Genomic DNA, 16,594 nt, shown 5'->3' with positions numbered 1-16,594 from the left:
AACCAGATTTCTATTTTAATTTATTAAAGCGGCAGCATTGTTACTTCTGATTAATGGCACTGTTCTCTCCCAGCCATCATTCTTCGCGAACTCTTGCCAATAATTGTTGGGGTACTGCCTTTCACAATTAATACTTGTGTAATTGAGGTCTGGCTTCCTATTGGTTGCCCACTCCTAATGATACTGTGCTTATAAAGATAACTATTTAGAGGAAGTTTCCACACCCAATTAAAGGCTGCAGATTGTTGGTCTATTCCTTGATTGTTTATTTCCTTCTCCATAAACAGAGAACATTCCAGAGAAGTGGACCCCGGAAGTGAAACACTTTTGCCCGAACGTGCCGATTATACTTGTTGGAAACAAAAAGGATTTAAGGAATGATGAGCACACCAGGAGGGAATTGATGAAGATGAAACAGGTATGTGGCGTTGTCTGCCTATGTATGCATGAGCGGGTGCAGACGCGTTGCTAGGGTGGGTTAACGCCACAGGTTTTTTGGTTGTAGCCCCGGATAGCTCTGTGGCTTCAACGAAAAGGCTAGCTAGCCACGAGTCCTGAAATTGGCATAGCTCTGGATCGTTTCCAGACCTAGCAGCAACACCCCTGGGCAGGTGCAGCATGACATCTGTAACGGGTTTGGTGAGCGGTGGGAACAGTTTCATCTAGACTGTCTAACTCTGGCTAATCCGCTTCAGGGTTAATTTGGCTGACCTTTCATAACTAAACTCATTTATTTAAAAATGAGGCCATAGGTCCTAAAAGAAAATGAGTGGGGTGCTAATATGGATACAGAATGTGGCCTAATAGGATGTGAAGTCACGACGAGGAAATGGCTGACCCTTTTTTGTAAATGGTGGTGTACCCAGGCACTTGGGATAAATTCTCTCAGTAGGCAGCTGTGCCAAATTATTTGTAATTGGTGAAGGATACATAAGTTGGTTCTTTTTCCCCAGAGTCTTGCCATAGCCTTGTGTTCTCTTTCGCAGCCTTCAGTCTCTTGGAGGCTTGATATATGCTTCCTTGCACCCTCTGAAGATTGGAACCGCCTATGATTGCTGTCCGGTGTCCTGGCTTTGCCGTGTTGCAACTTTTTGTACATGTCTTCCACGGCCTATTAGCTTTCTCAAGCTACAATACATATTCCAGAGAGACCTCCCGCTCCTCTTGTAATTGTCAGCAAATCTTGTCCCTGCGAGAATTTAGGTACTGGATCTAGTCTGGATCAACATTGACCTGTGGGAGATTGCAAACATCTGCCCAGCGTCAGGAGTTGACTTGTTCAAAGTTTCATCAACGGTGAACTCCTCCCACACCACTCCCTTGATTTGCTCTTTTAGTAGGTCTTCTCTGACCTCTCGAATGGTTGGGAGTTGCCATCATGTTTCCAGTCTGCTTTTTGATTGCTGACATCGACCCCACAGATTCAGATGTGCTACCCAGTGCCCATTGCCATATGATGTGCAAAAGTAGTAGATCTCTGGGTTTTTAGCCTCAATATCAGCTTTTTGTAACACAGTAACAAAGTGTTATTTCTGCTGAGGACGCAAGTCTGACCGAACACTGCTCCATCATTTTACACTTAAAAAATATTCAGAGCAGACTAGTAATGTGAGGCCCCTTCCTTGTAGCACGCCACACTTCTTACCAGTGTGCCAGTGTTTCTGCAATGTTCTAAGAATATTCTAGAATGATGGGTGGGGGGTGTCCTCCTGGTGCAGTCACTCATATGGCTTTGTGTGGTGAACCATCCCGTATAACTCCAGGGCACATGACCAAGAGTAGAAGTATCAATTGTACTTTTCCCACCTTTTTCTCTAAGCACAAAATGTGAAATCCTTTGTGTGACCCGTTTCTAAAACACAAATGTTGTTCGTTTATAAAAAAAAAAAAAAGTCTCTGATGCTTTGTCTTGTTAATGAAATCGAACTGTGGACTCAAATCTCGGGTAAAGTTAGAGTGAATTTACTATGTATCAAGCAAAAGCTTTTATTTCGGTAAGAATATGATAAAGGCACATCATAAACACATCAAAGAATATGTGACCACATACAAATTCAAGTACATATCTGCAAATAACCCCAAAGACAGGTTGTTCTTGGCCTCCAGCCCAGGGACCGCATTTCTCCAGCCCTAGGAACTCTCCACTGGCTCCTGGTTCCTGCACAGATCGAATTCAAATCCCTCTGCATCATCCATAAGGTTGTCTGGGCCGGGGAGCACGCCATCTACAACTGGCTCTCACGAAATACTCTCCCTCCAGATCTTAACGCTCATCCGGTGCCAACTCTATGCATGTCAAGTGCTTCTCGAAGCAGCGAGCTGGTGGCCGATTATTCTCTCTCCGGCTGGCTCTCTCCTCCTGGAACAGCCTTCCTCTTTGTCTTGTGGATCTCCTAAAATTCCAGAAGCTCCTCAAGGCTTTCCTTTTCACCTGCTCACCCCCCCGCCCCCTCGCTAAACACCACAGTCACTGGGATTGGTGACCAGGGCCCTTATGTGTCCTTCTGGGTCCTGGTTCCACCCCCCACACCCCCGCTTTGAGCGTCCCCTGACCTGTGCTGTCTCACAGGCCTGCACTTATTGTATTGGCAGCTCACCACTCTTACCAGGTGATCTCTGCCAGGCACTTAACAGCTGCTTACAACTTACTCCCTAGCACTCTCTCCCCCCCCCCCCCCAGCCCCCTGTGGAATTCGCAGCACTTTACTCCCTGCCCCTCCCTCGTCCCTTCTCTCTCTCTCTGCACTTGCACGTTCTGAATGCTCACAAGGCCTAGTAGGACCCCTCTGTTCTTTATCCTCATTTCTATTATATTTCCCTTTCGTTCCCATGTTCCCTTCCTGTTGGCCTGTGGGCGCTTTGAAACACAATTTGCTTGATGTAGAAGCACTTTACAAATGCACAATAAACACAAATTCCCCCACCTTCGTACATTAACTCGTTTTTGTTTTTTCATGACAAAGAATTCAACGAAAGTAAAGGTGTTTCACGACTTGATTTTACTCACATTTTACAATAGACCACTGTTTGGAGACGGGCAAGCCTTGGTATTCCAAGATCACCTTGGTATTCCAAGATCACTCTTGCCGTCTTTGAGAAATCGACACAGATGTGATTCAGTTTTGAATTCTGGTACAAACCTCATCACACGTTCTTTGAAGCAGTTTCGTTGATACATGATCATCCTGCTGGTAAGGCAAGTTATGCTACAGAAGAGTGACGAGGCTGCAGAAACGTGTTTGCAAATGGAATGCTTATTCAGCGAGACCACTTTAGATCCACCATTTTTGACCGCAGGCAGTTGGGATTCAAAATGGAGTTTCTCTAACTATACCGAACGAGTACGATTAAAATAAGGCCTAGTTCTCTCAAATCAGTTTATTTTTCTGACTTAAAAAAAAAAATGTAAAATCCCATTTCGCTCTACTTTCATTTAACCCTTCTACTTTCTTTTAACCCTTCATTACATACAAGTGCCTTTTTCTTCTGGTCCTTTCTCCATGCAGGGTCATTTCAAAAAACTTGCAGCAGGCTTCAGAAATTATAAAATTTCAATGTGATGTGAAGACCAGCGCCTCATTTTATGAGTTTGTAAAGATGCTGCTTCTTTTTGAACTGTGCCCAGTTCAGGGGTCTTCTGATGACTTCCACGAGCGCACATTAGACTGTTCAACGAAAGAGTAAATGAGAAACTGGCCTCCCCAAACACCCCACTCCCTTTTGATAGCAGGATCCTGGAATATGGGTCTTAAATTCATCAAGATCGTTTCCTGTCTCCTACACTGCATAAAAACAGGCTCTTCAAAGAACCTACATCTGTTTGACCATTGAATCCCAGACGGATGGTCATTGCCCCTCTTCTTTGGTTATTCCTCTACCAGTAACGTTAAGCCCCCCTGGCCCCCACCCATTGCAAGTTCGCTAGTTTCTCGTAATAGGAATCGCAAACATGGATGTATACGAACAATACCTCCAAAACTGTTTGTTGGCTTCATATGCTGTACCAGGTGGAGGACTATCCGTTCTATGCAGTTTCCAACATACTGGACAACTTCAGTTGGGATGTGAGCACCTTCCTTTTTCTTGGGACTATTCTGCTGCAATAAATTGCAGGAGTAATCGGTGCATTGTACAGTGTGTGTATAATTTAAGAAGTAACATTTCAATCCTTTCTTGTGCATTGGGCATGTTCGGGGGAGGGGATATCCTATTGAAGGAGCAGTCCAAGGCTTTAATACTGAGGGTTGTTCGTAAGATATGCCTTAGAAGTAATCCAGAAGTAGAACAAAAAACTAACAACTATTGCCCGAAGGGAAGGTTTTATTCGTACAAGACTCTTATCGGAAACTTCCAAGAGATTTCAACATCTCTGAATCTGCCTTATACAGAATTGGAACATGGCAACCTCCCAAATGGTTCACTCTACGTCATCCTTTTTACTTTTTATGTTGCATCTGATTGTTTCCGTCACCAGCATAAAAATACTGCCATTATCACATAACCTCAATTATTTGGGTGCATATCTGCCGTACAAGTCAACCGCATTCTTTAAAGTTAATGATGATGGATGCATTTTGGGGTTAAGAGTTGGACAATTGGAATTTTGAGATGTGCATGTCCTGTACAGTATTCGTTCGAAGTGTGCAGTGTCGTGGGGAGGGGGCAGTGACTACCACTGGTTATTAAGCTAAATGGTGTCAAGTTGTTATCCCTATGAATCGCAAAAGCCTGATATCAGACCAATTGCAAATGCCAATAAACCAGTTGCCTAGAATTTGAAGCTGGAGGCTCACACACACTGATCTGGATGAAGAGTGAGTCTGTCCAATGACAGCTATAGGAAGGGTTGCTTCATTTGTGATGTAGAGGCCATGTCCATGCTGGTGGAAATTCCTCGAAGGGGGTGTGGGAGGGTACTAACGATAGCCTCGCGGGTTGCAGGAAGTGGAATAGTGATGAGAAAATGGAAGGAGAGGAAACTGGAACGAGCAGTGGGGCAGGGAGCGTGAGGGACTGATTTTGTAATGGGCGGGGAAATGGATAAGGTGGCAAACATGTATGTTAGTCAGAAATGCAGTGACGTGAAACAAAACCTGTAATATAAAAGGGTTGGAGAATGTGAGAACTACCACAGATTCTATTATGGTAGTGACGTGTGCAAGGGGTGAGGTATAGGATGATGAGGAGAGTGGAAGCTGGCATAAGGTTTTGGAGATTAAAATTAACTCTCCATAAATCATGTAATTTTATTTTGTATGTTCATAATTAGTTTTATTTATATAAGTTTTTTTAACATGATGCACATTTCTTGTACACATTTTCCTTTACCGGTGAGCGGGAGGAGGGGCGAGTTAATATAATTGGCTATATCCAGGTCGCAAAGTGTTATTAAGGACATTTTGAAAATACAATATGTGAGCTCATCTATAAATGAGCAAGAGGAAAGACTAGAAGGGTCACAACGTGTGGTGAAGAGAAGAAAGGCTCAAAGGGAAAGACTGGAGAAACCATACAAGGGAAAGAAAGAAGATGGGTAATAAGGCAGGGCAAGTAAATGGATGAAGGCTGTGGTAGTTTTTTTTTTTTCACATTTATTTTATCTGGGAAGGGAAGTTGAGAATCGTTAGAAAGCTATGATACAGAGGAAGGAATTTAACTGAAGAAAAAAATGAGCAAGGAAAGAACAGGAGGAGAAGAAAATGAGATTAGTTGAATTAACGCAAGATGTGCGCGGATTCAAGTGCAGTCAGCTGAACAGACTGATCTCATGGAGGTTGCGTTGCACAAGCGCTTTTATTGGTATTGCCTAGAGGCGGAGCTCACCTTTTTAAAAGCACCATCCCCGTGCGGAGTAGACCAGTTCAAACACAAGTGCAGTCAGCTGCAGTCCGTGTCAAGAGGCTAATTGTACTGTGATCATTTGTAGGTCTAATAGCTGGCGTGCTTCCTGTTTGTGCTTAGGTTGTTGTGACTCATCAGGGCGTATTCAAGCTCACTTGTGTTTCCACCTTGGTCTCCTGATTAGTCCATCGTTGAGCATGTAACTCGGCATATGCAATTGTTTGTCTGTTCTACAATGTACGACCTCAGGAACAAGCCACGCGAAGCAAAGGCTTGGAGCACCTTCCTGCCCAACATCCTTGCAGCTCCGATGACTTCCAAACTTACTCGGCCCATAATCAGTAATCCTTTAAATCTGCCTTTTCGTGTAAGGATCGAGTGAAAATTACTCATTTTGTTTTTTCCATGGGGAAGGTGAAGATCATTTAGAGGGGGAATACTATGTTGCAGTACTAGTGATGTACCTTACTGATGTAAATATAAACTCTTCCCAACTGCCAAGTGCTTTGTCTAATTCACCAACCATTACACAACTGGTTGAATATGCTGCTGACGTACAGGGGTGTTGCTAGGTCTGGAAAAGATCTGGGGGCTATACTAATGTCGGGAAGTTTTGAGTAGCACCAGGCCCAAGAAATCAAAATCTAGATGTCAAGACAGCGGCTGACCAGCCGGATAGTCGGCGGCTTTAGCAAAGCCTGCTGCTGAATGCAACAACATAACTCATTATTTTAATCCTACCCGTGTCTGTCTGTGCAGAAGATTCTATGGTTATTTCTTCTGAAAGGTTAACTCTGACTTCGCGTTGGATGGAATTTTTGCTGAGGAACCAACGGAGGGCAGTGTTTTGCGTAACTCTGGTGTAATGGTGATTAGGGGTATAGACTCTCCTAAAATGACAGCTCTATCTGGTGGTGCACAACCTTCAGTGCCTCTAATATTAGGCTTGGAATCAGTGCTCTGATCCCCCAAATCTGTTACTCAATCGAGTGAATACCTGATCTCTCATGAGATTTCTGCGCTGCAGAATCTCTACTCTAGAGAGATTGATTTAGTTCAGTTCACTGATATTAACAGTATTGTCTCTGTAATCTTACACTTTAAATCTCGAATAGTGGTTTCCTTCCTGTTTGAGTAGACGGACTGTCTTCTAGGGTACGATTTATTCTGTATGAGCGATGCCTTTTGAGGCAATGTCTAACAACTTAAATGTAATTGTTGCTCAACCAAAGCAATCTTTACGAATCTCCTTGTCCGTCAAATATGTTGACGAAGCACACAGTTGAGTGCGGTCCTAAGGTAGAAGATGATTGGTCGTGGCTTTTCACTGCTCTGGCTCCCAATCGTCCAGATTCACGACCCGTCTGCAAGTCTTTTTAGCATTTGCGAATTACTGGTAACCTTTTGGAATTCCTGAGGCCACAGCAGGCTATTCACTTGGAATATGTTATGAACTTGCCTGCTGTGGCCTGATTTTGATATCTGAGGTATGGCTTACTACCGATCCACTGTTGGATGGCTTTGTTTCTTTTCTACGGCCTGCATTGACAGGCACTAAGGGTAGACCGGCTGGTGGCCTTTGAATTGTAGCCCAAAATGTTAATGGCTTTGAAAGACTTATGTTACATTTCTAAAGCGCGCATTCGCCAGAGACAACTTGGCGCTAGTTGTCTGAATAATGTAGATAGTACAGGCAGAATGCTAAAATAGAAGAATTTTGTGACTACTCTCGCACGATATAGTATGTACCCAGTTTATGCCCTTTTCATAAATTCTTGTTGTTGGAACCTTGATCGTCGGGAACTGGACGACTTCTTGGAGGATCTTTTTGATGCATTTTCACAATGGCTGTAATGTGGAAGTCTTAATAACATATTTGTAGGAGGTGATCTGAACAGCAATTGTTATGAATTGGATGGGAAGAAAGGATTGGGGAACCAGACATCTAGTAACCCAAAGATCCAAATAGTTGATTTGTAATTGTGGGGGTTAATACAAATGAATAGTAATGTGCCTGGGGATAGGTCATCTGGCCCGACTTGGCATAATCAATCCCTGTACTTGTATATAGATCATATATTGGCCTCCAAGTTTTTTTGATGACTGTTCTAACATTTCCGTTACATTTACGGGTTTGAGTGATCATAATTTCCTCCAGTGACGGTATGAAATCTGCCTCGAGGGCTTCCATACCGTTTCTTCCCAGGGTAATTGCTGCAGTGGATTCCCTAACACATATTTGACTTGAATACGAATATTTACCAGTTCCTTTATGTATATTGAGTCTGCGGCCAATAATCTCCATCCTGCACAATTGTATCGCTTAATTGAAAACTGTCTTGACTGGGGTGTCAGTAAAGAACGGCGGTAGTGCCCCGTCATCTATTCTACAGGAGAAATCTCATATCTATGATGCTTTCATAGAACCAAAAAGAGAGCATTGTGTGCTTCTCAGGAGTTTGATAGCCACCATGGAGTAGTTGGCATTGGATTTTTAGAAGTCACTCCAGCAACAGTATAGCAACTGGTTAAACAGCATAGGTGTCCTATCCTGTGTGTGACAGACCGCCAATTCATGCTTTTTGTCCTTGGCTTCAAATAAACTGGCTGAGTTCTGGCAATTAATCTGGTGACTGGAACTCGGCAAACACAGGTAAATCCCATCTCCGAAGTAGAATAGTCCCGCTGTTTCCTGGAACTGTGTGGATGTCCTATGACGTCACTGTGGTCCAGATTCCAATTTTTGTGAAGTCGCCTTTGCCTGTGGACGTTGAAGCTATTTTGTCAATTATGAGGTCTAAGAATTCCAGGTCGGCTGGACCTGACCGTATTTCTAATATGGTCATGAAAGCTGACCCTGGGGTCTGGCACGAATATTCTTGGTATGTTTTTAAATGTTTTAGTCGGAGGCCCTCATTGTTATATTTGAAGGGCAATAACTGTCTTCCTTCCAACTGTCGGCCTATCTGTCTGTTCGATTCCTGCTGTAAGTATTACACCTCTATTTTTGTATGAATTGGAAGCCTGGGTTGCTTCTAGAGGGTAAAATCGTGAATACCAAAACGGGTTTAAAAAAAAGAATCCAATTGAACCCAGTTCATTGGTTAGTGGTTGTGTCTGCAAATCATGGCAAAAGAATGCTAGTTCTTTCTTGGTGGCAACTGTAAAGCTGTCTGCAGTGTTTGACATAGTCAATAGGACTCTGTGTTGGAATAAGTTGGCCTATTGGGGCCTTCCTTTTGGTCTATTGGATATAATAAAGTTACACGGAAATTCCTCAGTAAGGGTCTGGCTAGATAATTATAGGAGCCCTACCAGCTCGATCCATACCCTTCGCGGTGTGAGGCAAGGGTGCCTTCTGGCTCCCTGTCTCTTTAATCTGTACATCGCCGGTCAGAACCCGGTATTTTCTAATATCAGAACGTTCCCTCCGATCATCTTCTCCAGTGGCGTGTCTATGCTTCCTGCTTTTCGACGCTACTCCAGTGGGTCTTTGGCGGGCTTTGGATGCTTTAAATACGTATCTGTTAGAAATCGAGTTGGTGATTAATGTAGAGAACGAAAATAATTCAGTTCACCAAATCTAGAAGATATGTGTTTTAAGCAGATGATGTAGGGCCGATATATTGACAAGGTGGCACACTTTAAATACCTTGGATCATATATTTTCGACAAGCCTCGTGAACGCCACTTTTTTACCCTGGGCTCCAAAGAAAGTCCTTTTGTATTACACCTTCGAAGCCTCAGTATAGGTACTCTCCTTTTTCGTTTTGGCTCCTGGTTAAACTTCATAAGGGGAAAAGTGTTCCGAGCCTCATTTATGTACTAGTGTAGGGTTGTCCAACTCCAGACCCGGATCTATGTCGGATTCTTCAGGATAACCCTCATTAATATTCATGAGAAATTTGTTTACAATGGTTTTAAATGTATGCACTTTTTCTCCTGCAAATGAATGAGGGCTACCCTGAAAACCTCGGGTTTATTTATTTTCGATTTGTATAGCACAAAACCACTGACCCTAGGGTTTAAGGGCGCTGACATGAACAGAAACAAGTGGCTAGAAGCCACAGGAAAAGTGTACTGAAGGATGAAGACTGATGGTAGGCCAAGACATTGTTCAGTTAAACAAGCAAGTCTTCAGACCTTTTCTAAAAACTCTATTGGAGTTTTCATCTCTAAGCTTGATAGGGAGGTTATTCCAGACGATAGGTGCTGCAGAATAGAAAGCTCCCGCCATAGCCTGCAGCAATCTGCAAGCTGGGGCCGTTAGCTGGGAGTGATTGTTCGATCTTAGGCTACATTTACTCGACTTTAGCATTAGTTCATCATTAAGGTAGCTAGAACCCATTGTTTTTTTTTTCTTTGTTTTTTTTTTTTCTTTTCTCTCCATGCAATTGAATGAAATTGACAAGAGCCAGAAGAGAATTCTTTCCTTAATAGGGAGCCAATGTGGCTCCCTTCTAGCCTTGAGGACTGCAGTTGGACAACCCTGCCCTAGAGCTTTGGCATTTGGTTGAATGGCCATATGATGGCAAGATTGGAGGGCATCCTGTGGAGGAACACAAATCTTGCTTCCAAATTCGGTACATATTCTTTAAAATCTAGGATTCAGTGGAATATGCTCAGCCTAGATCGTAAAATCCTCATCCCCTTAAACGCCTGTGTTTGGCGGTTTATACACCGCTCTGCGTTCTTGGGATTGCCCTATGTTGACTAGCTTATCTGAGAAGTATGAGCTCTATTAATTACTAACCCGCTGAGGGTAAAGAAAAAATTCTGGGAGTTTTTAGAGGTTGCATAAAAATCGTGGTATTGAGCACACAAGAAAAACAGGGAACTTTGCCTCAATATCTGTTCAGATTCCCCTCTGCTGTTTTTCGAAACGCATTCCTGAGTTTTAGATTTAATATCCTTCCGATTGAGGAGTTTAAACATATTGGAGCTAAATGATCACACCACTCCCACATTTGCAGATTATGTGCTACGGCTGGACATTCCTAGTGTTGAAAGCCTTTAAGTAATTGCACTGGCACTCTAAAACTCCGCTTGGTGCATTTCAGCCCCTATGTAGGACCATGCTAGATGCTGGACTCCCCATACATTTGGAATCCCTTAACTGGGGCTTTCAGTCCTCTTGGATGATGGCTGTGGTCCATGCAATCAATGGCACTTTAGAAATATTATGGAAATGGGATCTTGGGTAGGATGTGTGAGATGGTGATGAATTTTATAGGATTCGTGGTAAGGATTTTTTAATTTTTTTTTATTTTTTTGTGGTTACATTTGTTTTTGCCATTTTACAAACCTGCATTGTATTTGTGTACTCTACACGTGTGAATTGCTCTTTTTTACTATGTTGTGAGTATGCAAAGTTTTTCTTTTTAAAACTATAGCACAAATGAGCGACAGAAGTTAGAGCTGTAAATACATTAATATAATGCTCCAGTGACTGATACAAGCGCCCTAAACCCTCCTTTGTTATGCTTTTGATTTTCTTATCTTTGTCAATTTCAGGAGCCGGTGAAACCAGATGAAGGCAGAGACATGGCTAACCGGATCAATGCGTTTGGCTACTTGGAGTGCTCGGCAAAGACCAAGGACGGCGTCCGGGAGGTGTTTGAGATGGCTACCAGGGCGGCCTTACAAGTTAGGAAACACAGGAAGAAGCAGCGCTGTCTGATTCTATAAGTAAAAAGCGGACAAATGGCCAAGACGGAAAGGAACAAAGTGACTTACACGCCATTTGTACTGTATCTTCCTTTTGGTTTCCCTCTTATTAAAAAAAAAAAAAAAAAGAAAATTGGGTAGGGTATGCAAGAAGTGGTGTAAATTCTGTGTTTGGAGTGAGCATTGCACATAACAAGGTGCACGCTGCCATCATCTTAATGAAATGCAATGACCATGTCAGATCGAGCGAAACAATACCGGTAAGCACATTTTGGAAGTTTTGTGGCTTTCGCCTGGCCATACTTTTTAGCTAGAAAATGTAAGCTTCTTGTGTTTTGTAGACTATTGGTCTTAAGTGCGCAGGGCGGTTAGACACATTTTCAGCGTGATCGATCTGGTCTGGAATTGAATTTTAAAGGACTGATTTCCCTCATCCATAGCCACTCCACGTTTGTCGGTGCACGTGATGGTCCCATGACCCTAGATCCTACGTTGTAACGATTGTGTACAATGTATGCTTCTGGATTAACCTGAGAATATTAAAGTTCATATTAAGTTTCCAGATATCTTGATTCTAAAATATCTAGAAATACCAACATTTCAATGAGCTACCCGGGATTTGTCCACCTCCCAATTTGGTACTTTTCTAGGTATGCCAACATTAGGGAAACAAAAATCATGCCAAAGGCACTGAGCTAAATTTTCAGAAGTGCTTTCAGAGTTCAGTGTAGTGTCGGCCAGACAAGGGTTTCACGCTGTTGGACACATTGCTTTATTGCCAGCTGAATATCCCAGTTTTTCTAGGTCCTGACAATGTAGTTTTACCGCCATGCTATCTGTTAGAGGCCTCCAAAGGCTGGGGTCTGGAACTCGACAATCCAGATGTTTTGAACTACGACTTCCGTGGCTCCTTTCCCATTGGCTAGGGTGGTTAGGGCCGATGGGAGCTGAGGCACAAAACAGCTGGTGAGCAAATGTTTCCTGACCCGCGCACTTGAAGCATGAAACATTTTTTTAATGCTATCCCAACAATTTTTATGGTTAACTGAAAAAGATCATTTGTGAAACCTCCCCCAAGGGTTCTTATCCCTGTCAATATGTTGTGCAGCAATGATCCAGGTGCTCGCTCATCCAAAGCGATAGAACGCAGGTCCACAAATGTGTCTCCTTACTTCTAGGCACAATTTAGTAACTTCTTAACATGGTGCACTATTACGTAGTAAGTTGCGGAAAGTTGTAGCCACCCACCCCTCATCGGATGTCTATGAATTGCCAACCACTGTGGAGTGATGGGGGGAGGGGCTATGGATTTGGAGCGATGGAAAACGCGCACACCCCAGGAATACAATCTAAAAGCTCTTTTGCTTGTGTGCTTGCTTTTTGACCGCGTAGGCTTTCTTGCGTCTCTTGGGTTTCTGTGCACAACCCCTTCTTACCTAAACCAGTCGTTTCTGCTGGATGCAAGACTGGATTGCCCTTGTTGGAGAAAAGGCACACGACGCACAGCATTTAATTTGAATGCGCAACAACAGCAGATAACCTGAAAAGTGGCTGGGGAAGCTTGTGATTTTAGTTGTCCCTTTTCTCTTTCTATACTCCCATGTGTTAACGACTGTGGCATGCGCCCCCTTGCTGTCAGCACTGCCACTTCACCATCTTGCCTTTCTTCTGCCGATGCTGTTGGCTTGTTTGTTTTTCCTTCCACCCTCTTTTCTTTAACACTTCTGAAATAAAAGAATGAAATTGTAAGATAGCTCTGATTTTGTTATTTTTATTTCCTTTTTATCTTGTAGGTCAGTGTTTGAAACATTGACACGTTTTTTTCACATGTAAAATTGATAAATAAAATGTGTTCTGCTGAACAATAAATCCAAATTGGTATTTTAGTTTCTGTACATTGTCGAAAGCTTTCTTGGAATTTTCCTCCAAAAAAAAAGTAAATATTTCATTGTGTGTGTGCGCGCACCCGTGAGCGTGCAAGTTTGGGCTATTCATGCAATAAAGCCATTTTATTTACAATACTGTAGAAACATACATTAAAAATCATGATTTTAGTGAACGCCAACGTGGCTGCCCACCTGTTAAGCCTTTTTAGCACATGGAGATTATTGATCTCTCTCAGCCAATCAGAATCTTTAGAGTAAAGTTAATAACTACTGGTATTGACTGCATTCTGAACATCTGGGAAACCACCATGCAAGATGTCTTCTAACCAGATACTTCCTCTCTGAAAGGATTTTTTTTGTTCTGCCGCGTCCTATTTTCAACAGGAAAGAAAAAGCTAAAATGGCGGAAAAGGTTTTCTCATAGAAAAAAAACGGTCTACTTTTACAGGACACTGAATGCAGGCTCATCCAAGTTTGCAATTAAAATACTTAATTCATGAGAACTTTATTTAAATATTACAAAATTAAACACTTTTACTTAACTTACTTGCCTATTTAATATTACAAGTAACATTTTTTTTGTTTTTGTTTACTTCACCACAAACTCCAAAACCTATATTGCTATTACAAACTCGCATAGAGATACTGTCAGCAACGGCTGGGCTGGCTCTAGCAATTGTGCACTTCAGAAAGCAACTCTTGCAGATAGTGTGAGTTAGACCGCGAGGAAAAAGACATTCGCAGTGTGACTCGAACCTTCTCAGTGACTTGCGATGCTTATAATTTATAGTGGGGTATAGTCGTAGTAGTGCATGCTACATATTATACCTGCTGCTATCCAAATCGTAATTTTCTTCCTTGATGTTCTCCTGTGTCTCGGATATGCAGGGACCAGTGGCGTGTCCAGGGAGTGGCCTGGGGTGGCTCGTGCTACCCCTGGAATCTGATTGGCCACTCCATTATCCTAACCTATGATAATTATGTGTGCGCGCTCATACTTCAATTCGTGCCCCCCACATAAGTCGGTGCCCCACTTGGGTGACCCCAGTCAAGAGTCTGGGCACGCCACTGGCAGGGAGGGGGGGCATTCACATATTTGTAACATCTACTTTGGGATTGGAAAGGCGTTATTATCCGTAGGGCATATTTTTTCATCCGCAAGGGGTCCTAGGGAGTTTATTTTAATATTGACCAGGAGGGTATATGTTCAAATGAGTTTTAGCCTCCATTTGTACAGTGCAAAGGCTATTTTTGTTTTCCCACGCCCTTATTATGCCCACTCCACCTTGGCTTGGTCGGATGTTTTTGTGATGGACCAGTTAAGGCCTTGGCGAGCAGTCCACGCCACATGATTTGAGCGCTAGGAGTCATTTCAGGTTGTGATGCTGTCTGCGTGTGGACTTTTCTGATTGGGGTCCACAGTCTAAAACCGGATTTGGCAAAATAGTAAAAAATTCATAAATCCCTCCAATAGCTTTGCTCTTGCCTTCCACGCTAGAAGATATAAACGGTGTAATAGATGGAATTTAATCGGCCTTTGTCTCTTTTTTTTTTTTTTTAAGGAAGGCATGTTGCAAGGCTGCTGAGCAAAGGTTGTCGGTATTATCTTTTCCCTTCCCCTTCCTTGTCTCCCCCCCCCCCCCACCCCGCAACCTCCTTTCTTCTCCCCACCCCTGGATTTCTTTTTTCAGAGCATCCCTCTGGCACCCTACTTTCTGCGGCGTGGCAATGCCCACATTGCCCATCCCACTCCTTCTCATTGGCTACTCCATAGTGGCTCGCAGTCCAAATCCCGCTGTGCATTTGCCTAGCTGTGACACTCGTGTTGCGCTTCCGCCCTGTGGACTGCAGACCACAACCGAAAATGCTACGATGCAACCCACTTCTAAGGAATATTGCTCTTACATCCAAGGAAGGCTAATATCTAGTTTTGACTGTAGCTGGGACAAGTCTTCTTCATAGCTAGAATACTAATTCTTCTTGTTCTTGCTACGCTCCTTTTTACCTCTATCCCCTGCATCCCTGCCTACCTTCTGGCAGTGGTCGAAGTGTACGAAAAGAAGTAGTGGAGTTATGTTCCCTACTGGCCTGCCCCCGATCATCACAAACTCCATCGCCGCGCCACCTCCCACACACACTACAAACCCCCAAACAAATGTGCCTACTGTTTAAAGGATCGTTCAGTACAGTGCAGTGAATGTGCACATTTCCACTGCTTCCTACACTTTTATTGTACACCGAAACCATTCCGGAACGGTTTCTTTTTAAAAGAAAAGTATAGGAACAGTAAATCTTAATTTTAAAAAAAGTAGAGGAGCACCGCTCCCGCCCACTGCCTTCTGGCTGGGTTGGTCCTCCTGCCAGGATTGGTTGATGGAGCTGCTGAGGAGACCACCATTGTGGACTACAAGGATTCCATTGGTTAAAGCGCCCTGCCTCCGTTCCCTGCTTGGGGAAACTTACACAGAGGGGCGAGACTATGATCCAAGAGAACCAACTCATTATTTTGCCTCTTGAAGGACTTTCAGTTCATACATTACCTGGTCAAATTTTGCTCCCTTGTATTTGGTGCCCAGAAATCAATTTGTTTGTAACCGATTAGGTTGGTTTAATCGAATAGTTTTTGCCAACCATGATGGGCACTTGGGGGTATCGGGCCTCGACCAAAAGTATAGTTTTGTTGGAGGAGGGAGCATGCACGGTGAAATCCCCCACAAATGGGACTGGGAGAGGACCAGTTAAGGACAGACCGGGTAGATGTGGCCTTTTCAGTCTGGAATTTGCATGGTCGGCCGCTGTGCAGGTGCCAATGCTTGGTAACCTCGTGGAGTGATGAGTCACGGGACACCCTCTCCGTTGGTTCCGAGCATAAAGAAGCATACAGTTCACAAGAGGGTCATTTGTGCAGGATCACGCAATTTAGCAAGTTAGGAAGAAGTGCCTCGTGTTTTAGGCCACTAGATCACCTCTCCTGAGGTTCGACAAGTCATAGATGCACCATCTATAAGTGAACACAGGTTTGCATAGGATCATACAATTTGGCCATGCGTTAACAGAAGCTGGAACTAGAATTAAGGTCTGCTGGTTACCCTGTTGACAGTTAAGCCACACGCACCCCACCACCGCCCAACACCCCCCTTCCCTCTCTGTGGTTAGAATATAAAAAAAGTGAAGTCCATAGTAGAGGGTGATTTGTACAG

The 16,594-nt window shown here is 43.4% G+C and overlaps 1 protein-coding gene across 1 annotated transcript in view; it reads left to right on the top strand.

The window, feature by feature from the left end:
* Nucleotides 1-13,383, top strand: part of RHOC (ras homolog family member C) — a 163,576-nt gene extending 150,193 nt beyond the window's left edge. The window contains exons 4-5 of the mRNA XM_069633330.1: nucleotides 288-418; nucleotides 11,356-13,383. Coding sequence (XP_069489431.1) covers nucleotides 288-418; nucleotides 11,356-11,529 — 305 coding nt within the window. The 3' untranslated portion in view covers nucleotides 11,530-13,383. The remainder of the gene's footprint in view (nucleotides 1-287; nucleotides 419-11,355) is intronic.
* Nucleotides 13,384-16,594: the final 3,211 nt, after the last annotated feature.

The sequence above is a fragment of the Ambystoma mexicanum genome, chromosome 13 (genome assembly GCF_040938575.1).
Source record: "Ambystoma mexicanum isolate Mex_15411 chromosome 13, UKY_AmexF1_1, whole genome shotgun sequence".
Classification (NCBI taxonomy): domain Eukaryota; kingdom Metazoa; phylum Chordata; class Amphibia; order Caudata; family Ambystomatidae; genus Ambystoma; species Ambystoma mexicanum.
This window is presented reverse-complemented; position numbering and strand designations above follow the sequence as displayed.